The following is a 26,452-nucleotide window of genomic DNA, read 5'->3' as shown; positions in this document are numbered from 1 at the left end:
CTTTTCACCCTCAGACTGATGGTCAGTCAGAAAGAACTATCCAGATTTTGGAAGACCTACTGCGAGCCTGTGTCATGGACTTTGAGGGTTCATGGAGTAAGTACTTGCCTTTAATTGAATTCTCCTACAACAACAGCTACCAAAGTACAATAGGGATGGCTCCCTATGAGATGTTATATGGTAGAAAATGTCATTCTCCTATTCATTGGGACGAGACAGGAGAAAGGAAGTACATGGGTCCAGAGTTGGTGCAAAAGACCAATGAAGCTATTGATAAGATCAAGGCTCGGATGCTTGCTTCTCAAAGCAGGCAGAAAAGTTATGCTGATCCGAAGCGCAGAGATGTTACATTTCGGGCGAGGGGAACATGTTTTCCTGCGGGTTTCACCAATGAAGGGTATTAGGCGCTTCGGGAAGAAGGGTAAGTTAAGCCCTAGGTTCATTGGGCCATTTCAGATACTCGAGAAGGTCGGGCAGGTAGCGTATCGGCTAGCCTTACCACCAGCATTATCAGCTGTTCATGACGTATTTCACATCTCTATGTTAAGGAAATACGTGTCAGACCCAACTCATGTCTTGAGTTATGAAGCCCTTGAACTACAACCAGACTTATCCTATGAAGAGCAACCTGTTCAGATTTTGGATAGGAAAGAAAAAGTTCTTCAAAATAAGACTATTGCACTGGTTAAAGTGCTCTGGAGGAACAGTAAGGTGGAAGAAGCCACCTGGGAATTGGAGTCAGATATGAGGACTCAACATCCAGAGCTATTCAGGTTAGATTTCGGGGACGAAATCCTATTAACGGGGGGATAATTGTAATGACCGCTCTAGTAATGTGGATTAGTAAAGGCAATTAGCACTAATTTTTATTATTTTATTATTATTTGTGAATTAATTTATTTGTGGACCCCAATATTTAGAAATAAATATTAGAGTTATAATTTCTCAATTCCGGAGATTTTATTAAACTCTAGGGGTATTATTTAGCTTATATGTGAAATATGTTAATTTTGTAATTTTTGCTCGGCGACAACGGAAAATGCGATGGATGGCTAGATAATCACATGAGTAAGTTTAGAACCCTATTTTATAGTGGGGAATATTTTAGAGAAAATTAATTATCGGGATTGAGCGGGGTTATGGATTTTGACCATTTTACCCCTAGCTTTAGAAATACCCTAGTTTTAAGTCTAAGGGCATTTTGGTCTTTTGTTTATGGATGAGTGAGGTGGCTGCCCAAGTAATTGACACCTAGCACATGACTTTTCAGCCATGAATTAATTAAGAAAAAATCAATTCATTTGAGGGAAAAATCAAAGAAAACCAAAATCTAGAGAACTCTCTCTCTTTCTCTCTTTTCTCTTTCGGCTGGGGCTTGATCAAGGGGGAAGGGCTGTTAATTCTTGGAGTTTCCAGCAAAGGAAGCTTGGAAGATTCAAGTTGAGGTAAGCCCTAAAGAAACCTTTCTTAATTTCCAAGTTTTAAAGTTAGGTTGAATTGGTGATTTTGTAATTTAGGGGCTGTTAAGGTTTGATGTGTTTAGGATTCGAATTCTAGGGTTAGTTTGAGTTGATTGAAGTTCCTAGCAGCTGATTTTATTGCTTGAGTATGGTTTTAAGCAAGCTTGAGTTTTGAAACTCAAGCTTTGAGCTTTAATGGCATAAATTGAATTATTGGTTTGTTCTGTGATTTGTTGATTGGAAATGGATGTTTATACATTGTATAGGTATACTGGAGAGTTTGGTAAAGTTTGGGGTTGAATTGAATCAAGGGGGATGATTTTTGGTTCCCAGTAGTAGAACCGGAATTCCGGTTCTGGGTGGTCTGTACCAACCGGTCGGCCAGGTTGGTGACCCGAAGCTTGGGATGCCGGTTCGGAACCGGTCTACCTGTTGGGGGAATTTTCAGAACCCTAGTTTTGGCCAATTTTGAGATATTTAGGGTATTGCCATGAGGTTTATCGATAGGGAAACTTTTAGTTTCAAGTTTTAAGTCCCGAAAAGTGATTTAGCGAGTCACTCATCTGTATTACTATTATTGTGATTAGGGCATCCATCTAGCACGTGACTTCCGTTCAGGTCGGCCAGCACACTTGAATTCGGAAAACAGGTAAGAACTGTGTATAATGTATGATGTGATTATCTGAATGTATGTATATGTGTTTATATATACATGCTTATTGTTGTGATTCATACACTACCAACACTTGTATGGTTGCGGTACAGAGTGCATTGGTAAGGTGTATGATGTTTGGAAGTACATCATGGTGTTACCAGCACTTGTACGGAAAGGTACAAGGTGTCTGTGGTACAACACTTAACGGTACTCAAGGTGCGGTCCATACCCTACCTACACTAGTACGATGGTATACTGAGTGCATGTGGTACATGGTACATGGTCGTATCCTAGTTAGAACGTTCATACTCATCTGTTAAGCTCTGTAAATAGGTGTATGGGCGCCTATTTACAGATCGGAAATTATATGGTATGTTATATGCATTTCTTACTGAGTCTGTTGACTCACAGTTTCTGCTTCCATGTGTAGGTAAAGGAAAGGCGAAGGCTGAACGGGAATGAACCTGAGCTCGGGTGAGATTGTACATGTCAAGTGGCGCGACCTGGAGTGTTCAGTCTCGGGACATCTGGGAGTTGTATTTTGAAAGTCGTTGTGCGACCCAGAACTTGTGTATTTTGAATGTAAAGTTTAAACAGTAAATTTTTAAAAGTTTGAAATCGGGATCCCGGGATTTGTAAATATTATATTATATTACAAAGTTTAATATTTAAAGCAAAAGTTTTAATTTGACACGTTTTTCGAGAAATTTCTTTGATTAGCAAAGATTGCACAATAATTGAAAAAGCACTGTAGCGTGCCTTAGCATTAGGGCGTTACAATGGGGGTTACACACCCTTTAATGACTTTTTTCACTTGTATTTTATACCTTGATTTTTGAAAAACACTTTGGCTAAAGAGATTCCCCACCATTTGTTATCGTCAACCATTGCCACTCTTTGGGCCACAAAGATGGCAGTGGTCGGCCAAGTAGTTTTTATACCACTTGGTGGCCTTTCTCACTTTGCTTTGATATGTTGATAAAAAAGTACTTTGACCAAAAAAATCCTTCCCATTTGGTGTGGCCAACCTATGCCACTTATTTATGCACAAAGATGGCATAAGTTGGCTAGGGTGATTCCTTGGTGAGAAACAGATTCTTTCACTTGTGTTTTACTCCTTGGTATTATGGGAACACATTTTGACAAGACTCCTTTAGTGTTTTGAGAGTAGAGACTTGTGCCATCTTTTTGTGCCAAAAGATGGCACATGTTGGCCATGCATCATGGGATGGCTTTCTTGTGCATTCTTGACTTTAAGTTCAAGCTTTTGTCACTTTAAGCCTAAATAAGTCAAGTCCTTTTTTGGTTTCTGAGGTCTCTAGGGTGAAAACGCTCACGCGGGCCCATAAACCATAGTTTGGGCACACTTAGGTGTGTGGGTCCCAACACCAAATGGTTGGTTAATATTTTTGTGAGTCTCCTAGAGGTGCTATGGATCCCTCAACTAAGATGTCTTAACTTAATTTTCCTTTGTAAGTCTTGGTCAAATTCGTAGGATTGACTTTTTTGATTTCTCAAAAAATCAGGTATAACATTTGCTCCCTAAAAGTGTTTTTCGAAAACCTTCGGGAAAGACTTTTGTTATTATACCCCTCTTGTCTCGGATGTAATAAGGTTTTTCATTTCACTTATTTTGTCATATCTTGGAGTAACCAATTGAGACTTTTGTCTCCATGATTCAATTTTGTCTTCTAGTGACTTGTTTTAGAATTTATGAAATTTAAATTTAACTATATGATAAGAATTTTAATTTATGTACGAATGACAAATTTAACTTTATGAAAAAGCTTGTGTGCTCTTAGCTGGCATGTGTATTTTTGATCTGGTTGTACACAGGGTATGCATCCTGATCTCATGCCCGTCAATGAAATCTACCAGTTGGTCGATCATCGGAAGTAAAAAACAGACCTCGCGGAGATGACCTCATAAACCATATCAATGATTGTATTCACGAAAGAGAGTCTTCTAATGCTACGACTCAATGTCTGAAGCATAAAATTGAAGAGTTAGCAAAGCTCACGGAAAAGATCTCCCAAAAGCAAAATGGAACTGTGTCCGACTCAGAGGAAGAGGATACAGAACCTTGTGAAAATAATCATAGATGCACAGTTTTCGAAACACTTCAAAATGCCTCAGATAGAATTGTATGAAGGAAGAACGTACCCCAGGGACCATCTATCCAAGTACAGCCGGATGATGCATGCAGCAAAAGCTAGTGATGACGCAAAGTGCCTCTATTTTTCAATAACCCTATCAAAATCTGTAGAGGTGGAAAAGATTATCTCTCAGATCAATTCGTAATTGGAAGGACTTGCAAATAATGTTCAAGAAAAAATTCATAGCAGCAAAGGATTTCGACATGGAAGTTAGTTCTTTGACGAAAATTAAACAACCAGAGGAAAGCCTCAAAAAGTACACCTAGCGCATGATGGATGCGACATCAAAGACCAAAGTTACTGATGATATACATTAGGAATAACCATTGGATCCTTGCTATGAGGAGAACTTCACAGAAAAAGAGTAGATTTTTTATCTGAGTTCTTATAAAGAGCCAAAAGATTCATAAACCAGGAAGATGCTCACGTTCAGGCTTATGGAGTACTTCCAACACCTATTGCTAATACCACAACTACTCAAACTTCCCAGATGACTGCTTCGGCTATCTATCCTCCAACAACCACGTTCACAACTCCCACAATTTACGGAGTAAGTACTTCTGTGCAGCCCACTAGTCTCTTCGGCTTCAGAGTAGCACAAACCGAATACAATGCTATTCCCAGACAAAAAAACCAACAAACAGATGTTCCAGAGTCAAATAGGCAAATGTACCAAATTATTTTCAACTTTATTTTTCCACACCATAAATTGAAAACAAACATAATGATTATTACAACTATAATATACTTGAGATATAAAGTATAAGAAATAGAAAATGGCCTATGGCTCCTCTATATATTTTGCTAGGATTACTATTTTAATAGGGTAAATGGCGGTAAAACCCCCAATACTTTCGGTTTGGTTTCATTAAACCCCCAAAACCCAAATTTCTGCGGGTAAACCCCCAAAACCAGGAAACTGTTAGCAATTTACTCTTTCCGTCCAAATTTAGTTGTTAAGTGTCATGTTGGCTTGTCCACGTAGACACAATATACACGTGGCACCATTTTATTGGTCCATGTAAAAAATTATTTAAAAAAATAAAATAAAATTAATTTAAAATTAAAAAATATATATAAATAAAAAAATAATTTTTCTTTTTTTTTCTTTCTTTTTTTCCTTTCTTTCTTTTTTTTTTCTTTTTTTCTTTTTCTTTTTCTCTGAAACTTCTCTCGATCTATCTCTCTCGTTCTATATCTCTCTCACTCGATCTCCTCTCTCTGTCTCTCTCAAGGCCGTGCAAGCTGGAGCTCGTGAAAGTGGTGTTCGGCTGGTGTTGAAGCTTCGTGGTGGTGGGTGTTTCGTAGGTAGAATGGAGATGGTTAACAGTGGGTGTTGAAGCTTCGGCTGGTGTTGAAGCTTCATGGTGGTGGTGATAATTAATAGTGCCTGGTTGAACGGAGCTTGCTCGGATGGGTTCTCAAATGGGGGTGGCGATGGAGTTGCTGGGTTCGTGCTGGTGCGAGTTCGTGGTTGCTGAAGCTTAGTCGAATGGGGGTTACGGCGAAGGTTGGGACTCGACTGGGGCAGTGGTTCTGCGTGTCGTTCACCACCCGCGTGTTCACCGGCGTCGTCCAAAGGAGAAGAGAATAGAAGAGAAGGTGACGGATTGTTTCACACCAGAACGAGATCTAGGATCTCGATCTCGCTTCTTGCCCCTTCGATTAGGTTTTTTGAATTTTTTTTTTTTTTTTTGTGAATCTAATTTAGATTTTTTGTTGTTGGGATTTGAATCTGAGATCTTGGCAGGTTTAGGTTTGTTTGATTGTTTGGATATAAGTTGCGGAGTTGTGTTTGAGTTGGGGTGGAGTTGGTGGTAGTTGTGGTTGTTTGGATATAAATAACAGGTTAACAGTGGGTGTTGAAGCTTCGGCAGGTGGTGTCGTGGTGGGCATCTGTGGTGGATGATGGTGGTGGTGGTGATGATATTTTTGAAGAGGAGTGATGGTGGTGGTGAGATAGAGAAAGAGATGGAGTTACAGTGAGAGAGACAGAAAAAGAAAGAAAAGAAAAAAAAAAAGGAAAGAAAAAAAAAACAAGAAATTTTTTTATTATTTATATATATTTTTTAATTTTAAATTAATTTTAATTTAATTTTTTAATATTTTAAATAATTTTTTACGTGGACCAATAAAATGGTGCCACGTGTATATTGTGTCCACGTGTGGACAAGCCAACATGACACTTAACAGCTAAATTTGGACAGAAAGGGTAAATTCAAAACGAAAGTATTGGAAGTTTTGCCGCCATTTACCTATTTTAATAATTCTTTCAAAGGAAAAAATATTTCTATAAATTAACGTTTTGAGTTTTTTTTACTTTCTGGGAGTTCATAGAAACAAAATATCGTAAGTTGTATAAGTTAATAAAAATAATTGTATATTAATTTTTTTTTATCAAAAATAAAAATTAGTTGTGATAAAAATAAATCATATTTTATAATATTATTATAATTATTATATTGGAAGAGGTTTCAATGATTACATTTTTATTGTAACCATTATGGTTACATTTTTCTAAGCCATTGGATTACTATTAAATGGTTGTGATTAATTTAGAAATTAAATAAAAATAAATAATAAATAACTTGTAACCTGAAAGTAACCTAATAATTTATTTCCTTATAAAACTTTAATTAAGATTAATTATATTTTAAAATTAAATTAATTATAATTATTAATTATTTTTTTTTGCAATTTATTACTATATAAGGATCTTTTAGCAATTTACTTTTTTGCACTTAAATTATTAAAATTTTATAGCAAAACTTTTTATAATTCAAAATTATACACATATAATTTTATAATTTAAATTTTATTATACTTGTAATATTAATTTTAAATTATTACACTTAATTATTTAATTTTTTTATTTAAATATTTAAAAAGTAAAAGTACAATAAGTTGAAGGATTTTTTAGAAAAAAAATAGCTGCACTTGTTATCGATTGACTAGTTTGAAGCCTCATACTTAGTTCATCTAATTGTAACAAAATAATTAAATATCATTTAAAAATAATTAATTATTTAAAATTTTATTATAAGAAGATAATTTTAATTTGTGTCAAAAGAAGTTTAATTTTTGTAAAAAAAATAAATTTTATTGTAAATATTATAATTAAATGGCTTAATTATTAAAATAATTAGAGTAAAGATTTAAATATAAATATTAATTGCTAAAAGAGGTCTTGTTAAATATTTAATTAATTATTTTAAGAAAATAGTTAATTATAATTAATTAATTCTAAAAAAAGAATGTCTACCTATTAGTAACCTACTATTACAAGTCAAAGAAAAATGTAACCATATAGTTACAATAAAAATGTAACCATTAAATAGTCACCCTTATTATATTTTATATGATTTTAACAAAACATTAAATTTGTATATTTTTTTTTTCCTGCTATGAACATGAAATATGTATTCTTTTGACCAAAAAAAAGTATTTATTAATTTCTAAAAAACATTAAAAATAAACAAATTTCCATACCCAACCAAATACATAAAACTAATATTCATAGGAATCACAATAAGATTCCAATGCACAACCAAATACAATAACTTCAGATTACTCTCTTAAGCTTTCCCAGTAAAGTGAAAATTTTGAATTTCCCATACCAAACATCCCCTAAATAGAACATTAGAGAACCCTAAACTCTCTCATTTTTCCTCCATAGCCGAAATATAGAGGCAGAGCAATAAGTGCTATTCCATCTTAGAGAGAGAGAGAGAGGGAGTTAATAAGGAGAAGGAGAAGATGAAGAAAGGAAGGAGAAGAGATCAAGTAAGTATATAAGACAAGCAAAAATGTTGTGTTTCTTCTTCTCAATGTGAAGACTACTGTGGCCAAAGATTATATATCACTAAAATATGTCCCCCAATTATTGCATCATCCTGCTTCAAACCGAAAAAGCTGTCCAAAATTCAGTTTACTCCAATCACATTCCCCATGGAAGAAGCTTGATAAACCAATATTAATCTGATGTAACATAAAAAATAAATAGAACTAACCTGCGGGAAAATAGTTGTAAGAAGAATATTAAATACTACTTTCAAAGCACAAAGATAAAACATTAAGCAGCTCTTTTTCCTAGTGATCTTTCTCAATACATGTTGCTCCAAATTTCGGTTATCCGTGAACCTTTCAAACATGAAAAGAAGAAGAAACCCTTACCTGAAAGAGTTAAGGATTTTGCTGGACTTGCCGGTGAATCTGTAGAACCCATTCAACATAACCATTGGTACCCCCAATTGGGTCCTCAACAAGATTCGAAAGGAAAAGGACACCTTCCCGGGGTTGTTCACCTTGTCTTACAAGCTGACATAACTGATAATATGAAGAATCGCTTTCTCTAAGTTTATTAAGCATCCTCATCAACTTTCTCGACATTTCATTACCATGCTCACCAAGGATAACCTGATTATCCAACCAAAACAGTAATGCAGCATTCAATTAAAGAATATTCAAGCAGTAGCATATTTAGCATTTAATACAAGTTCAAAGAAAAAGAATTTCTATAACAAGTATTTAATAAATAAATGAAGTAAGGAGCATTAGCAACTTAGGACTATAAGGACCATTAGGGGGCCATTGGTAGGCAGAAATGCACTTAGAAGTTGTGAAATGTGAATTAATAAGTTTTAAGATGAAACAAGCCCAACGCTATTTTCTAAATCAACATATGATATTTCTATGAAATCTGATTCTGATATACCTTTGACAACTCAGCTGCACAATCTGGCCCAAGTAAATTCATAGCTATATCAGGTGAAAGTACTCTGCCAAACCAAAGAATGAAACGGAAACCGTCATCACATAAATAAAGACCCCTGGAATCCAAGCTTGCAGCAGTGAGCGGCAACCGTTTCTCAATGCTTGTGAGGTCATCATGACCAGAGCTCTGCAAACATAATTAGGTAAACATATGTAAGTAATTGGCAACCGATCATCACTAATCACTACAAATAAGCATTGTGTTCTGCCAACGTGTTACCTTCAAAAGATGCTCATCAACTCGAATTAAACTAGGATATAGAAGTTTTAACAGGTTTTTTACTGGCAAAACCATCATTGTGAAACCTGCTGCACAGCGTTCATCCAGTGTAACATCAGCATACCCTCCACGAAGAGTTGTTGACTTAGTAAGTGCCAAACCATACAACAACAAGAATTTCAGAGATTCAGGATATATGATCCTCCCTCCCAAGCGATGTTGCACAGAGTGAAGATTTCGGTACTCTTTAAGGGCCTTCACAATTCTTAGTTGCAAACTGCTACGAGCATCTTCAAGCTTACTGGACAATGTTTTCTCAATTGCTGCAAGTTATTCAAACCCAAATTAAAAATGCCAAAAATCTCAAAATTCAGAGTCACGGCAGTACTAGCATCAAATTCAACTTATCTTACCTAGCCTTGAAAGCAGGGTGACTATAGCACCAGTATCTGCATGACGATACATCTCCCCAAGATCTGGAACTACTGGTGCAGCTGCAGTAAGAACTCTAATACGTCTCTCACCACAAGATGCTGTGTATCTTTAAAATTGTCAAGGAAGCTTCACAACTGGCAACCTACTCACTCTAAAATCCCAATAATTAACATTTAACTAACAAGTCATTTATATAAAAGCAAGGCAAAATAGCACAGATGAATGCAATACCAACCATAAATCTAAGAGGAAGAAGGGTTCAGATATGATAATTAAGAGCAGTGAAAATCATAACCAAACCAATTATATAACTTTCTTAGTAATTAACAATATAATATAATAAAACACTTGTTTTAGAAGATATTACACATCATATAACCAACTAAAAGGATACAGCAAGGCAACTTGGAAATAAACTGTCTGTGTAGTTAATAAAGCCTCCTCAAGAGAGAACTGCATCGCAAACGCTTTGTCACAATCAACAGCTGGAAGTGCTATTAAATCGGTAGACCGTAGCATAAAGTTCCCATGATATGACGTGAAGCGGACTCCTAAATAAATATACCAAAACACAGTTATATCAGATACAAAGCAGCAGACTACATACCCACAGAAACATATGCTCAATTTAGGCAAGCCAAGAGAATAATGACCTTTTCCAACACGTATACGTAAGACAGCTTCCCAAGCAGTTTCCCGAGTAAGGTCTCTGGCTAACTCATGTCTTAGTTTCTCTCCATGAATGGATGATTGAAAGTTTGGATAGAAATTCACTTGACCTCCAGTATACTTTGCCAAAGCACCTATATTGGAAGTCAGAAAATACAAATAAAGGTATTACAAAATAAAATATTTATTCATATATATATATATGGTGTAGAAAAGAAAAATATATATATATATATAAAAAAAAAAAACTCGTGTGATAAGCATATATATATACATATAGTTTCAATAAATAAGACGCCAAGAAAAGAACCATAAAAGCAACAATATGACAGTATTTCTCATCAGAATATTTGAATCTTTGAGTGATACTTCACAACAGCACCGGGACAAAAGTTGTATAAATTATAGAAACTCTTAAATACAAATTTTCACATTTCTCAAGTAGTAAGTACTAATTGACACATTTTAGCAACTCAATAACTATCCAGCCCAAACATCGACCCGTATTTAAAATTGCAATAATAACATGTCCAACAATCTGACATAAATATGCAAATTCATAATAGCCACAAAATATTCACATACTCTTTAGAGTAATAAGATGTATACTATTTCAGTATTTCCAATGGCTTAAATCATAATATGCTTTCAGTGAATATTAATAGAGCTAAGGCATTGATTTATTTTTTCTCTCAAATAAAGGAGCTTTGGTATTAATAAGACATTGCAAAGAACAACAGGCTCTCACTCAAGCAATAACCATTAGCATACACTTTGAATCCCGTTTAAGATTATAAATATAAATATTGAGGCAAGGCATAGCAATTATACCTAATGAGGCTATATCGGTATACTTGTCACTGAATGCATATAAATTCACCCCTATCTGGAATTTTGTGAATTCTGCAGCCATCTGCTTGTAGAATGGATCTTCAGGAAGTCTTAACACATGTTCTTTATCTGTTCCATACACACGTAGATCATCTCCCCGCAACTTCAAGCGGCCAATTCCAAGAGATGGCAATGTGTTTTGGAAAATTAACAATTTCCCCCCAAGTTGCCTCTGCAGAAGCACATATATAAAGATTGAATTATTAAGAATGGCCAAATTCTACCATAAGTACATATAATGGTTAACATTAAAGCTATCATTTAAATGAAACTCAGTGCTCAAAATCAATAACTCAAATAGGTGACAATGAAAAAAAAAACAGCATACCATAAGCAATAAAGAAGCCTTAAGGGCTGGACCAAAAGCAGATTCAATGTTTAAATTGTCCTGGAACATAGATGGTAAGCTATCGAGAAATGCTTCCACCACACTTCTAGATTCTGATAAGTTGACAAGAAGATCATCTGGCAATGGTACAAATATGTCATCCAGATCAGAGACCACCATCATTTGAGGCTGAGTCAAAGATGACTGCACAGAGATAACCACATGAATATTGATTTTAAAATACAAATTTGCTGAAACAAGTAAACCAGCTAGAGCTGAAAAACAAATCTCATAGAAAAAACATACCTTCAGATTATAAAAATGTATTGTGCTGTCATAAGTTGCAAACCCAATTTGTGTTCTAGGGAAGCCAGGCAACTGATCCAAGCATGACCTGATGGTTTTGGCTACAACCTGCAGAAAACAAAAAATATATATTATATTTAAGACAAGATGAGTGAGTGTGAAAGAAAGTGAAAAGATATTACTCATTCATTGAAGTAACAACAATACGACCCATAATACAAGCCATACAGATGACATAAATTGAGAGTAAAAGACGTTCAAAAAGAGCTTTTCAATCACAGATTTCCAGGTGCTTCACTATGTGAATACTACTCTACAATTATCATGCAAGAAGTAAAATTTGAGAGACAAAATTATTTATTACTTGCACAACATAAACTGAAAATAGTATACATGATTTAGTACATACGATTATGTCTTCTTTTTTTACAGAAATTATTCTTTTAAAGGTGTGCAATTTTTTAACTCAAAGAATGAGCATCTTTCTACATTTCGATGAGACCAGTAATAAGCCCCATGGGCAAAAATGCGTATTGAAGTGACTCTAGTCTATAATTATACTATACTTTCTAATGCACAAAGATATTCAACATCTCCATAGATTTTTCTTTTTGAAACTACTTTCTCTGTCTAACCCCGCATATCTCCAAACATTTTGATATGAAGGTCTGTGCCAAAATATGTGTTCTAGGTGGTACTATGTTGCTTTGTGATTATCTAAGAGTTACAAGCTATATGAAAAAGGATAACCCATGGAGCAAAGCAAGAATTAAAAAAAAAAAAAAAAAAACCATTGTACATCTCACCTCAATCATACCACTTCTAACTGCAGATACAGAAACATCAATGAGAAAAAAATACAATGGCGGCATTGGCGGCCGGACCATATATTCTGTTGGAGCAACAAACTCCACACTACCACGTGTAAGCTCAGGTCGCTGATCCAAATCCACTCTTTTTCCAGTGGAATCCAAATGAGCAAAATACTCACCAGGAACTATGCATGAAGATCAATAAATCAGCATATATTTCATAATAACCAGTATAACAAAAGAATATACGATTAAAGCAAGTTAACAAACAAAAACCAGTATTTCTTGAAAGAAAAATTCCATGAGGAAAATTTAAAATTGTTAGTAGAAAATTCAAACTCATTACTTCCATTCTTTTTATTTTCCTTCTACAGCCGTATTATTTTCAGGGGAAAAAAGTTCAAAGTCCAACCATAAATTTCCACAAGATTAATAAAAGACGGGTATAGAAATGACAATATGAAGTCTACCAGACCAATGAACCAGAGTGTGCTTGGACTAAAAACTTTGTATATAATACAGTATAGTTTACATGAGACTAAAATTACAAAAAGTTATACATGCATAATTTATTATTCCTCGAGAATAGACTATTATATGCTTTCGAAGATCAATAGAACAGTCCTTGAAAATTTACCATCATTAAGTAAAGAGCACATGTTACATCGCCACTTTCTTCCAGCATCTGTAAATGTCACATACGGATTCACATATGTACGACATCTTCTACATCGAACAATGCCAGAATTGGAAAAATTAATTACTGGCACCTCATCCTAAATGAAACACAAAAGCAGTTAATAATAATTATTAGAGGAAATTTTGGATCATTAAGTTTTATTACTTTATATAATGAAACACTCACCCCATCTGGTGCTTCTGCAAGTGGACAAACAACTGCTCCAAGAGGCAAGTGCCATCTTGAAGCTAAGGATTGGGAACTTGGTATTCCACTAGTTGTTAGGCGTAGAAATCTAGAACTGCAGTTTGATGGATACATTTCATTAAACAATTTTGGTTCCATATCACCATCCAATGGTCTTGGCAAAGCGTTGAGATCAACTCCAGGTTCAATTGACCCAGGACTGGATCCAATAGATAGTGAGTTAAAGTCCTCTACCAAGCCTTGCAAGGAACCAGCAGGAGGTCCTAAACTTGAATGTTGCATACGATCCCTCGTCTGTAATCCCATGGGAGCTGCAACAGGTGGAGAAGCAGCATAACCAGCTTGGTGCGTAGCAAAAGAGGGAGGTGTAGTTTGGAAAGGTGCACTTCCCTGCTTAGAAAGAAACGGAGACTGGACAGGTGGCGCTGGTGAATCTGCACTAGATTGTTGACGAACATATCCAGGAAATGACGGTTGGGAATTTGGCCTGAGAGCAGGAAATGATGAATCAGATGAAGGCTGCGGAATATTTGTTCTTCCTGTTCCTGGTACATAATTCATATTTTGAGGGGGAGATCCCATTGGCACCAACGGTATTTGCTGTTGTGGATGAAGTGGAAGTTGTGGAGGAGGCACTTGAGCTGCAGGAGGTTGAAATGGGGGCCGGCTTCCAATAACAGGCCGAGAAGGAGGTGGTTGATTTGAGGGAAATTGTGGCGTTGGGAAAGGTCCAGCAGGTGTAGGGGCATATGACGTTGGTGGAGGTGGCACAGATGGGTCATTAAACCTAGCTGGTGGAGCAGGTCTAAAACTAGAAGCCTGGGGAATGTTTGTCTGTGGGGCCATTGGTGGAGGACGAACATAACTAGAGGACTCAGATCCAACCACAGGCCCATATGATGAAAAAGGTGTTGTAGATTGTGGAACTAATGGAGTATTGGGTCTCAAACCTGAGTTATCTGATCCCACCAAAGGCCCAGATGATTGAAAGGGCGTCATAGTTGAAGAATTACAGGCAAAAGGTGCAGCGGTGGGTCTTGCAAATAACTTCAAATGCCCAAGATCGTCAGTGCCAATTGGTTTCACTCATAAAATATATCATAACCGTGATAGCTACACTTATATGGCCACCTACTCCTGCAAAATCAAGTAATATATAATATAATTATTCATACAACAAGTATTAAAATTATAAACCCAAACCCTCTCTAAGTAACATTTGGAACAAATATTAACAACAAAAACAAGTAACATATCAATGGAAGCAGAATATTCCATGCACGGGTACAAATTTTGTCTGGAGAAAAGAAGAGAGACTTGTATATTAAATGTGTGTATGTGTTCATATCTCTCTTTTGAATACCTACACATAAATCAGTGATTATTCCAAATATATATGTTGATATTCAACAAGGAAGCACTCCTCGACCAAACAATTATAGTAACATTGATTTTTTTATTTTTATTTTCACAACACCAATCACCAACTACATAGTGTTAGCATAAAAACGTATACACTCATACTAAAGGATAAAGAAAAAGATTGAAACATTGAAACATTGAATTACAACTATAGGAATCACCCATTGGACTTAACTTAATAAAGAATGATATCTTACCTATACAATAAATGCCTATCTAATAGAATTTCTTGTGGCTTAACAGAAATTTTTTAAAAAATCTATTAGTTTTACCAGAAACATGTCAAATACTAACAACAATGCTGAAAAGATGATAATGAATAAACCAGAATTGTTCACAACTTTTCTAAACAGGTTAGTAGTCGGTAGCAGTATTGTCAATTTTGGTTCAAAGCTTCTCTAAACAGGTTATTAATTGGTAACTATTCAATAGAGCATTGCCTATTTTGCTTCTCCTATTAAAATACCCGACAAAATTTGAAACAACAACTAATTATCTCTCCTATCAACAATACAGCATTGTTCCAGGTAACTTATTTGTCACTATGAGTAGTCAAAATAATTACAATTCAAATTGCCAAGAAACACCATAAATTAGATTTTATTTGGAGAGAAGTTTCTCATTGTCACCAAACACTTCATTAACACCAAAATATTATCCCAAACTTAAAACACAGTACTGAAACAAAATATATGCAGGAACAAATACCATACAAATGAAATTCACATGAAGGAAAAAAAAAAACAGAACTTTTTTTATTGAACAGAACTCAGAAAATTATGAAAGTTTCTTTAGCCCTGGCCCTGGAAAAAGATTGAGAACCAAATCTAGGAACGATCCCCAAAAAAATCTCCTATGATTATTAACGCATTCGAATTATAACATATTAAATAATAGTATACACAATTTTTAAATCTTAGAACTAAACATAATAAACTAATTATGACAGACCTAACTATTATCAAAAGAGAGAAAATCATAATAGCTAAATCATATCCGTGTAGAATGCCAATGTAGAAGTCTATACAAAAGAGAGAAAATCACTTAAGACAAAGTTCACATCGTCTCTTTGTATTTGATCCTCATTAGCATCCTCAAAATCGAGAGTAGAGTACCTGTTGTGAGTGGAGTAATTGTTTATCCGCGACAAATGAGTGAAAGGGAGTTCCTACTCCCCGATCTCCGATCTAAGGTTGATAATTTAAGTAGAGTAGCTATTGTGAGTGAAGTAATTGTTAATCCGGCAATGAATGAAACAGAATTCCTCGTGTCCGATCTCCGATCTCCGATCTGACGTTGATAATATTTCTAGGGTAAGGTGATGAAGAAAGCGAGATTGAGAGAGAGTTTGAGTAACGGTTTGTGCTATGACTTTTATTTATTTTTTATTTCGTTATGACTTTATAATTGGGCTTCTTATATTGGGCTAACTCAATCAGCACACCATACCCAACCTTTTATAATTTTTTTTTAAAAAAAAAAATATTTATTTTTATTCATCACTTGTTTTTTTAAGAAAAATAAAAATTCAAATTTTAACATAATTAGATCAATTTGTACATGATTACATCTTTCGACCAAATTAATTAGAGAGATTATGGGACAAAAATTACCTAATTAAGTCACTGGTTTTGGGGTTAATGAAAAAATAAGAGAAAGTTAAAAGACCTGAGTTGCTGCCGTTTGCGAGAGAGGAGCTGTGTCGCTTCCGTCGTTGGTGAAGAAGTCGTCGGCGACTTAGGGAGGAGATAGCCGTCGTCGTAAGCGAGTAGGGGAGAAGTTGTTGCCGTCTCCGTCGTCGTCAAATCGCTTGGCAGCGAATCACCGTCGTCGTCCACTCTCGGAGCAGTGGGCAGCGGCTTCAAAGAGGTGAGGTGAGAGAGAGTACGAGCGAGAGCGAGAGAGGGATCTGATAATAATTAAGGTTTTGTTTTTTTTTTTTAATATTTTTTATATTTGCTTTATTTTTTGTATTTTTTTTTCTTTATTTTGGTTTTTAAAATATAATCAATCTTCTATCTTTTATCAATAATATGAGTGGGTAATATGATAACTAAATTTATTTAATTAGTATTTTTTTTTAATTCTCTTTTATTTTTATTTTTATTAATTTCATAAATATTAATTCATATAAAATATATATTTTTTTTTCTATAAATTTCTCATTTTTTTAATTTAATTTTTTTAAAAAATAACTCTTTAATTTTTACTTTTCATCACGTTTCACTTATTTTTTAAATTAAAAAATCTAAAAATGATATTTTTTCTTTAATTTTTTTTAACTATAACATTTTTTATTATTTTTTTAAAATCTATATAGTAATCTAATTAAAAACATAACTATCTGCATTTATTTCTTTCAGTAACTTTCTTTTTACTTTCTTTCAAGGTAAATATTTTTTTACCAGCAATCAAGATTTATGATGAAGATAATAATATTTTTTTATTCTCTCTCAACATAATTAAATTTAATCCATGATAAAGAAAATAAATTAAGTATGTCAAAGTGATTATACCACAATAGAGCCTCTGCCCTTCTAGTGCTCTGCGGCAGTTAAGTTTTCAGTAACGGTTTTCCACAATTTTTGTTTGGTTCTCAACTGGTTTTCTCTGGTTTTCATGGGGTTTCTTCTTTCTTGTTGTTAACTTCTCTTCCATCTTTCCTGGATTGGCTATTGTTTTACTCTGTTCATCTATTTTCATGGATCCTTTTAGGCAAAAGATGAAAGAGCCTTTAAAATTGACATCGAAGGAAGGATCTATATTTGATCTCTCTGATATAGTTGTTCCTGATCTCCATATTTCATCTGATCACTTGTTGTATGCGAAGGTTCTTACTAACAAAAAAGTTTGGCTCTCCACTTTCAAGAACCAGATGGCTCAATATTGGAATGGGAGATGTCCAGTTACCATAACTGAATCTTCAGACATGTTCTCTCTAAGTTTCGGTTGTGCAGGGGACAAAGCTAGAGTCCTACTTCGTGAACCTTTTCACTTTCAGAATCACCACATTATCTTGCACTCCCCCACACCTGGACAAAGTGTACAATCTGAATCACTCAAATTTACACCCTTTTGGGTTCAAATTTACAGGCTTCTATTTCTTAGTAAGACAAAAGGGCTGGCTGTTGCTCTTGGTAACATTATTGGCGAATTTGTGGATGTGTTTGAAGACTCGCTAAATAAAGGATGGGGGCCTTTTTTGCGAGTGAGAGTCAAAATTGATATTACCAAGCCACTTCTACGAGGAAGAATGATTACCCTGCAGCAACCAAAAGATGATTTTTGGGTGGAATTCAGATATGAGTGTTTACCCGAATATTGTATGGAATGTGGGCGCATCGGACATCCTTTTGATAAGTGTATGATCTATCTTGAGAAGTTAGACAATGGTATTGAACCAGATCTTGAGTATCGCCCAACTATGAAGGGTTCACCACTTCCAATCTCAAGTTATGATCGTTATCGAACTGATTTCTCAAAGGGAAACGCTTGGCCATTACTTACCCGTTTGGCTAAAAATTCCTTCATCTCGGTAATTCCAAGTTTAAAGAATCAAGCCCCTCCTTCTCCAAATCCTATGTTTATTGGAGAATCTTCTCGCTCTGGTGTTAATTCCCTTGCTTCTACTAATGAAATTCTCCAACATTCTGTGAACAACAACACTCTTCACTCTGATGTTCCTGTTGTCTCTGATGTTCCTACCACTGCTACTTCACTGATTCAACACACTTCACGGCCTGCGGCTTCAGTCAACCCAGCAACTTCAATTCATGCACAAACTCCACATAACAAATCCTTAACAAACAATGTACGAGTCAACACTGCAGTCAAATTAGACTCACCTGCTTCTTCAAAAATTAATGAATCAGTAGTAGATTTATCTGGGATTTTCACTCCATTGACTGTCATGGACTTGGCACCCAATGCTTATGCAACTTATCCTCCAACAAGTCGCACCTGGCAGCCACCAAAGCCAACTCAACTAAATATCCCCTTACCAACTCAATCATACATTGTTTCCAAGCCAACTCCTACTGCCAGTGCTACACCTCAGAGTGGAAAAGAGAACTTGTAACCTAATCGGCTTCCGAAGAGAATTTCTGAAGGAACTAATCTTCGACAAACTCTTAAAAGATGCAGGGGTAATCCAGCACAATTGTTCTTTTCTCCTTTGTCAGCAGAAAATGAACCACACTTGGATGTTTCCATTGATGGAATGGATTCGACTGGTGTCTATGACAGCGATGCGGAGTCTGAGTCTCAGCTCCGCGATCAGCCATGAAAATCTTAAGTTGGAATTCTCGTGGTTTGGGGAACCCGAATGCTTTCCGTCATCTTAAATTGCTTGTCAAAGAGCAATCCCCACATGTTTTATTTCTTATGGAAACTAAGTTAGGTCCTAATTCTATTTCTCGTTTTCGTAATGTATTACATTTCAATAATGGACTTGAAGTCCCTCGTGTCGGTCTTAGTGGTGGTTTAATGTTACTTTGGAAAGATGATGTAAATGTAACTCTTTTAAATTATAATATAAATATGTTTGATTGCTACATGGCTTGTGGAATGGGTCCGACTTGGCACTTTACAGCTTTTTATGGTGCACCAGCTGTTCAAAATCGGCATCTTACTTGGACACTTTTAGAAAGATTAAAGGATGTTGCACCAACGCTACCTTGGATGGTTGTTGGTGACTTCAATGAAATCTTGTCGAACAAAAACAAATCAGGTGGGAGCTTGCGTAATGAGTCACAAATGGACAACTTTAGACATGTTCTTGATCATTGTCACCTATATGAACAGCCCTTCGAAGGTGATCAATTCACTTGGATCAAAGGACGACTTAAGGCTGACACAATTAAGGAGCGATTGGACTGGTGCTTTGTGAATGCTATTTGGGGTGACTTCTTTCAACAACTCACAACTAAGCATTTAGATTACTATGGTTCTGACCATAGAGTGATCTCTGTCCAAGTGCTGGAAAACTCTTCAACACACTAGCAACCTCGTCGACAAACAAGATTCAGGTTTGAGAAATTGTGGTTGCACGAGGAAGAAGCTACAGATCTCATTCAGCAACATTGGAAGCCGGTTTCTGCAGGAAATGCTGCTGCAACTTTTCTACAAAACATTTCTTCGTGTGCTGATTCTCTCCAACATTGGCATACAAAAAATTTGGGAACTTTAAAAAGAAGATTTCAAAAGTGCAAAAGAAAGTAGCTGATCTGAATAACACATCTGTTCGAAGCACTGCTGCAATGAATGATTTGAAACATCAAGAATCGGTTCTAGATGAGTTGTTGGCCCAAGAAGAGACATATTGGCAGCAGCGATCGCGAGTTGATTGGATGCAAAATGGAGATCAAAACACTAAATTTTTTCATGCTTTTGCATCCTCAAGGAGACAGCACAATACCATTAAATCATTGACAGATAATAATGGTACCATTGTTCATTCAAAAAAGGAATGACTGATGTCATTACTTCCTATTTTGGTACTTTATTCTCTGCAACAGCCGTTAACACTGAAGCTTTGCAACATGTTCTCGCTGCAATTCCAACCACAGTCATGGCTGAAATGAATAAGTCTCTCATAAAACCGTTTACCAGCGATGAAGTCTACAATGCACTCAAGACAATCAATCCAGATAAAAGCCCAGGTTGCGATGGAATGTCGGCAATGTTCTATCACAATTATTGGTCTATTGTGAGAGATGTGGTCACTAAAGTGGTACTTGGAATTTTGAATGAGGGTTGTAGTATGGAATCCATTAACAAGTCTCTAATCACTCTTATTCCGAAGATTAAGTCACCAACGGGAATGGGATACTTTCGCCCAATAAGTTTGTGCAATGTCATCTACAAAATCATTTCTAAGGCGCTTGCTCTCAGATTTAAGGATGTTCTACCGGCTGTTATTTCAGAAACACAAAGTGCTTTCCTCTCCAATCGACTTATTACTGACAATATTCTTGTTGCTTTTGAATTGATACATCATTTAAAGCATAAAACAAGGGGGAATAGAGGTTATTCGACTCTCAAGTTAGACATGAGCAAAGCTTTTGATCGAGTGGAGTGGTTCTATATTCAAGAGGTAATGCTAAAAATGGGCTTTCACAGTACATGGGTTTCTTTAATCATGGGTTGTCTAAGCTCCACTAGTTTCTCTTTCATGCTCAATGGTGAAGAAGTGGGACATGTTAAGCCTACTCGGGGGCTTCGGCAAGGAGATCCATTGTCCCCGTACTTGTTCTTGATTTTTTCTGAAGGACTCTCTAGACTTCTACATAGTGAAGAGGAAGGTCGTAACCTTCGAGGACTTAAGCTCACAAGACATGCTCCCTCCATTTCACATCTGCTCTTTGCAGATGATAGTCTCCTCTTTTGTGAAGCTACAAACAGTTCAGCAATTGCTATTAAGAAAGTTTTGGATATTTATCATGAAGCATCTGGCCAATTGCTTAACACAGCGAAGTCTGTTATGTCTTTTTCACCCAACACCTCACAATCAGCTCAGCACTTCTTCCATCAAACACTAGGAATGCCAATAAGTGACTGCCATAAACGTTACCTTGGTTTACCTGCTTTTTCAGAGCGAGATAAGAAAGATATGTTCAGCGATGTTAAATAACGTATATGGCAAAAACTTCATGCATGGAATGAAAAACTCTTCTCAGCTGGTGGTAAGGAAGTTCTTCTAAAGGCCGTTGTTCAATCGATTCCAACTTACGCTATGAGTTGTTTTCGGTTACCAACCACTTTTTGCACTCAATTGGAATCCATGATGGCCAATATCTGATGGGGATCAAATAAGGATGGCTCAAAGATTCATTGGAAAAGTTGGAAATTGCTTTGTAAGTCGAAATTTGAAGGAGGTATGGGATTCCGCTCTTTTGTACACTTTAATAAAGCCCTCCTTGCTAAACAAGCTTGGAGAATATTTGAAATGCCCAATTCTCTACTTAGCCGACTCCTAAAGCATAGATATTTTTCCAACAATACTTTTTTGGAAGAAAGACTTGGCCACTCACCCTCACTCACTTGGCAAGGGATCCATTGGGGACGTGAGCTTTTAATAGAGGGCTTACGTTATAAGATTGGGAATGGTTTTAATGTGTTAGCTGGTGTAGACAAGTGGATTCCTGGTAATAATATTTTCACACCAGTAAGCTATACTGGCCCTCCAAATCTGCCCGTTTCTTATTTCATAACAGAGCAAAGAGTGTGGAATTTGCCTCTCCTTCGTGAACACTTCCAGCCGATTGATGTGGATAGAATAGTCTCCATTCCTTTATGTTATTTTCCTAGAAATGACCGTTACATTTGGCTCATACAACGACTGGTATGTACACAGTCAATTCGGGGTTCCATTGAGCAGAAAATTTGGCAAAAGGGAATGAATCAAGTGGTTCTTCTGCTCATTCCGAATGGTGGAAAATTTTTTGGAATCTTACTTTGCCATCTAAGATCAAAATTTTTGCTTGGAGAGTGTTGCAAAATGCTTTACCTGTTGCTACTGCACTTTGCCGAAGGAAAGTTGTCAACTCTGCTACATGTTCATTATGCAACAATGCATGGGAATCAATTGGACATGCTATGTTCAATTGTACTACAGCTAGGAAAGTTTGGAGGGAAACAAAGTTCACCATAGATCATTCAAATGCACACAATATGGATAATGGTGATTATTTAATCCATTTATCAACCTTGTACTCAAAACAAGACTTTGAATTACTTGTTTGCACAATGTGGGCAATTTGGCATAATAGAAACAAAGTCACACATGGGGGTGTCTCATGCCCCAGCCATGCCATGGCTTCATTTGTTGTTACACACTTTGAGAGGTTTATTAGTAGCAAAGCAAAGCACTATCATGGATCAGCAAGCATTATACCTCCAGTGACTGTTTCAACAAGTATTCACACACCAGAAGTTGCACCAGTAGCTAGGCTGCATCAAGATAATACACGACATTCTCCATGGCTGCCACCATCACCTACTGGACTCAAATTAAATGTTGATGCTGCTGTCAATCATGAGTTGAAAATTTTGGGAATAGGTGCTGTTATAAGAGATCATCTTGGTAATGTCGTTGTTGCTCTTTCCAAGCCTGTTCAAGGTTGTTTTAGATCGGATGAGATGGAGGCCAAGGCGCTATTTCATAGTCTCAATTGGGTGATGCAAATGCCACTTTCAATTTCACATATCGAAACAGATGCATTGCGAGTTTCTTTGGCCCTAAACTCTACATCTCGCAACCTCTCAAGTTTTAATGATTTAATCGTAGATATTAGCTGTCTTTTATCTTTTTTCTCAGGAGTAACTATTTCTCATGTTAAGAGAAATGCTAACCAAGCTGCACATGGTTTAGCTAAGTATGCTCTCGAGTTGGATGAAGATGTCTGTTGGATGGGTGAAATCCCAAATCCTATTTTCTCTGTTATTGTAAACGATTGCCAGTTTTAATAACAGTAAAATTTCTCAAAAAAAAAAGTGATTATACCAGATACGGTTATATAATAGATATTTTAGGAGAAAAATCCCAATCACCAAATAAGAAAAATACCACTCTAAAAAGGTGAGACCAAGAATTTTATTCAAGCATAATATTTGCTATCAATAGTTTATAGAACCAGAAAAGAAACAACAACATTATAAGATCTATAACTATGAACCAACTTGAATAAACTCATGTACATTATTAAAATTTATGGTAAATGTTTGATTTGTGGTAAATTATTTTCCAAATTCTTATTTATCTGTTTCACATATTTTTGTCTTTTTATTCAATATACGGAATTCATTTAGTCTCCTTTTAATGTATATACATGTATCGTTAATTTTTATCAACACGATGATATCCTATAAATATTGATTTAATACATTTATGTAAATATACTAAAAATAATAATAATAATATCTTTATGTAAATATACTAAAAAAAAAATTGAAGAATATACAGCTCAATTTTTTTGGACTGATTTCTAATTTTTTTTTTCATACTAAATATAAATATAAACTGATTTGTTGTTCCACCGAATTTACTTATCGGGTTTGATTAAGATTACATATATTTTTTCTTCTCCATGAATGGTACATCATTGGTGTTAAGTAGATTGTGGCAGTTAACTACTAATTTCATCCAATCTCAAGGTACTACTTTAATTGTTCCCTGTAATATAGTTATTTTTCTTTACAGATTATTGGTGGAATTTTTGTCCGTAGCAGTTTTTTTTACCATGTAGTTATTTAGGCAGTTTTTTTCTTCAAAAATATTATTATATTTTAAAATATTTTAACTTTTTATATATGTGTTTGATATTTTTTATTATATTTGATTTTTTCAATTTCTTTTTTATAAATTGATTTTTAGTTAGTTATTTGGAAAAAAAATATATATTATTATTTGTATTAACCTTAGTTTATAATTTAAGATTATTACAATATAATTTTTTCATGAAAAAATTTAGATTATTACAATATAATTTAAAATTTAATTTTAAGTTATCGGTTATTTGAGTTATAAAGTTATTAATGTTTTTTAAATTATGATAGTTATTTTAATGATTGAATTAGTGCTCGTGAATCTACTTCAGACACTAATTACATTTGACAAATTCCTATTTCTTTATAATTTTTTTGTTTGAAATATTTTCTTTATAGTAACTATTGTTAGTATTTTTTTTAATGCTTATTTTGTTTATTTGTAGTAAAATAAAATATAAATTTGTAATAATATTTAATTACTCATTATTTTAATTTTCATCCCACTAATATATTGTTTGGTTATGTGCAGTTAAAACATTATTGTCCCTTCAAGCTTTGAGAGAAATGATAGCGAGTTTTCAGAACAAATTACATGCCGCTGATGATGACAATGCATTGCAGTCTGTTACGAAGATTTTACAACTATGATTACTTTTACTATCAGAGTTCCCGCTCAAATGATTTTTTAGATCATTATTAGAAGTTTTTACAAGTTTGTTGCACACAAATTAGTTGTGCATGCTCTTCGGATGAATAAATAACTTGTTTGGCTAGATATGAATATCCATATTTTTTTTGGGTGTATAGTATTATTTTGATTATCCTCCCAAGAGTAGTATTTATTTGACGAACATATGATGTATAGTATTCATAACTAGCCTGTATGATATTTTTATATTTTTAATGAATTTATTCATTGCAAAAAAAAAAAAAATTAATAAACTATACCAAAATTACTTTTTCAAACGAGAGCGTCTGCCCACCCTTTTGTGCTCTGCGGCAGTTTTTTTCAATTAAGGAAGTTTTTTCTTTTTCTCTTTGTGTAGTCCCAGGTTTCCTCTGTTTTCCCCTGTCGTAAGTAATAACTGCTCCTAATCCTGCTTCATCTGATCTCTTTTGCTACGATCTGGTTTTGCTTCCATGGATCCTTACACTAACAAGATGAAAGAACCAATGAATTTAACTAAGGACGAAGAATATGTTTTTGATCTATTTGATATGGGGTTTGTTGCTAATGATTCTACTCAAGATCATGTGTTATATGCAAAGGTTCTCACTAACAAGAAAGTTTGGCTTTCTACTTTCAAAAATCAAATGGCACAACATTGGAATGGTAGGTTTCCAGTTACAATTACGGAGTCCTCGGATATGTTCTCACTCAGTTTTGGTTGTGCTGGAGATAAGGCTCGTGTCCTTCTTAAGGAGCCATATCATTTCAAAACCACCATATTGTGTTGCACTCTCCTCTGCCGGGCCAGAATGTTCACTCGAGCACACTCATTTCCACTCCTTTCTGGGTGCATATTTATAGGCTTCCATTTCTTAGCAAAACTAAGGGACTTGCTAAAGCCCTTGGTAACATTATTGGTGAATATGTGGATGTCTATGAGGATTCTCTTAATGAGGGGTGGGGGCCTTTCCTGCGTGTTCGGGTTAAAATTGATACCACAAAGCCTTTATTGAGGGGCCGAATGATCACTCTTCAGCAAGCACAGGAGAAGTTTTGGTTAGAATTTCGTTATGAAAGATTGCCTAAATATTGTATGGAGTGTGGGCGGTTGGGACACCCTTTTGATAAGTGTTCCATTTATCTAGAAAAGTTAGACAATGGCATAGAGCCCGACTTGGAATATAGGCCAACTATAAAGGGAACTTCTCTACCGATTTCAAGTTATGACAAATATCGTACAAATTTTCCAAAGGGTGATGCTTGGCCACTGCTAACCCGCCTAGCCAAAAACTCCCTTATTTTTGTTCCAAGTTTGAAACTCAGAGATTCTCCTCAACCAAGTCCACCGCTAACAGGAGAGTCTTCACAAATCAATGCCATCTCCTCTAATCCCCATGCCAAACCTACAACTTCTGCTGCATTATCCCATTTTCATAATTTTCTAATGGGCGGTTCCAACATTACCACTGCTACTAATGTTCATAAACCAGCAGGTTTCTCTA

General features: G+C 35.3%; 2 protein-coding genes across 7 annotated transcripts; one reads left to right on the top strand and one right to left on the bottom strand.

The window, feature by feature from the left end:
• Nucleotides 1-7,696: 7,696 nt before the first annotated feature.
• LOC115700553 (protein transport protein SEC24 A) lies at nt 7,697-17,013 on the bottom strand. Of its 6 annotated transcripts, none has more exons than XM_030628117.2 (15): nt 16,682-17,013; nt 16,129-16,303; nt 13,571-14,728; nt 13,343-13,481; nt 12,700-12,890; nt 11,894-12,001; nt 11,588-11,791; nt 11,200-11,431; nt 10,353-10,502; nt 10,094-10,250; nt 9,678-9,805; nt 9,265-9,587; nt 8,986-9,171; nt 8,445-8,687; nt 7,697-8,281 (listed from the first exon to the last, which is right to left on the bottom strand). In XM_030628117.2, the coding sequence occupies exons 3-14, from the start codon at nt 14,588-14,590 to the stop codon at nt 8,454-8,456; spliced, it is 3,072 nt and encodes a 1,023-aa protein (XP_030483977.2). In that variant the 5' UTR covers nt 14,591-14,728; nt 16,129-16,303; nt 16,682-17,013; the 3' UTR covers nt 7,697-8,281; nt 8,445-8,453. The 6 variants fall into 6 exon arrangements, with proteins under 6 accessions (XP_030483977.2, XP_030483980.2, XP_030483976.2 ...); XM_030628120.2 differs by having other exon boundaries at nt 7,697-8,183; nt 16,682-16,941; XM_030628116.2 differs by having other exon boundaries at nt 16,129-16,321; nt 16,682-16,897.
• LOC133030191 (uncharacterized) lies at nt 16,565-19,566 on the top strand. The gene is made up of 2 exons (XM_061102507.1): nt 16,565-16,937; nt 17,889-19,566. Exon 2 carries the CDS (start codon nt 17,889-17,891, stop codon nt 19,089-19,091), a length of 1,203 nt encoding a protein of 400 aa, XP_060958490.1. The 5' UTR covers nt 16,565-16,937; the 3' UTR covers nt 19,092-19,566.
• The last annotated feature ends 6,886 nt before the right edge of the window (nt 19,567-26,452 follow it).

This window comes from Cannabis sativa, chromosome 8 (assembly GCF_029168945.1).
Source record: "Cannabis sativa cultivar Pink pepper isolate KNU-18-1 chromosome 8, ASM2916894v1, whole genome shotgun sequence".
Lineage (NCBI taxonomy): Eukaryota > Viridiplantae > Streptophyta > Magnoliopsida > Rosales > Cannabaceae > Cannabis > Cannabis sativa.
The sequence above is the reverse complement of the archived record's forward strand: the minus strand, read 5'-3'. Positions and strand labels throughout refer to the sequence as shown.

Coding starts and splice junctions, on each gene's coding strand:
- LOC115700553 (XM_030628117.2), bottom strand. CDS start 14,590: ATGACGCCCTTTCAATCATCTGGGCCTTTGGTGGGATCAGATAACTCA. Junction 9,172..9,264: donor TTGATGAGCATCTTTTGAAG/GTAACACGTTGG, acceptor TTATGTTTGCAG/AGCTCTGGTCATGATGACCT. Junction 8,688..8,985: donor GTGCAGCTGAGTTGTCAAAG/GTATATCAGAAT, acceptor TTGGATAATCAG/GTTATCCTTGGTGAGCATGG.
- LOC133030191 (XM_061102507.1), top strand. CDS start 17,889: ATGGCTCAATATTGGAATGGGAGATGTCCAGTTACCATAACTGAATCT.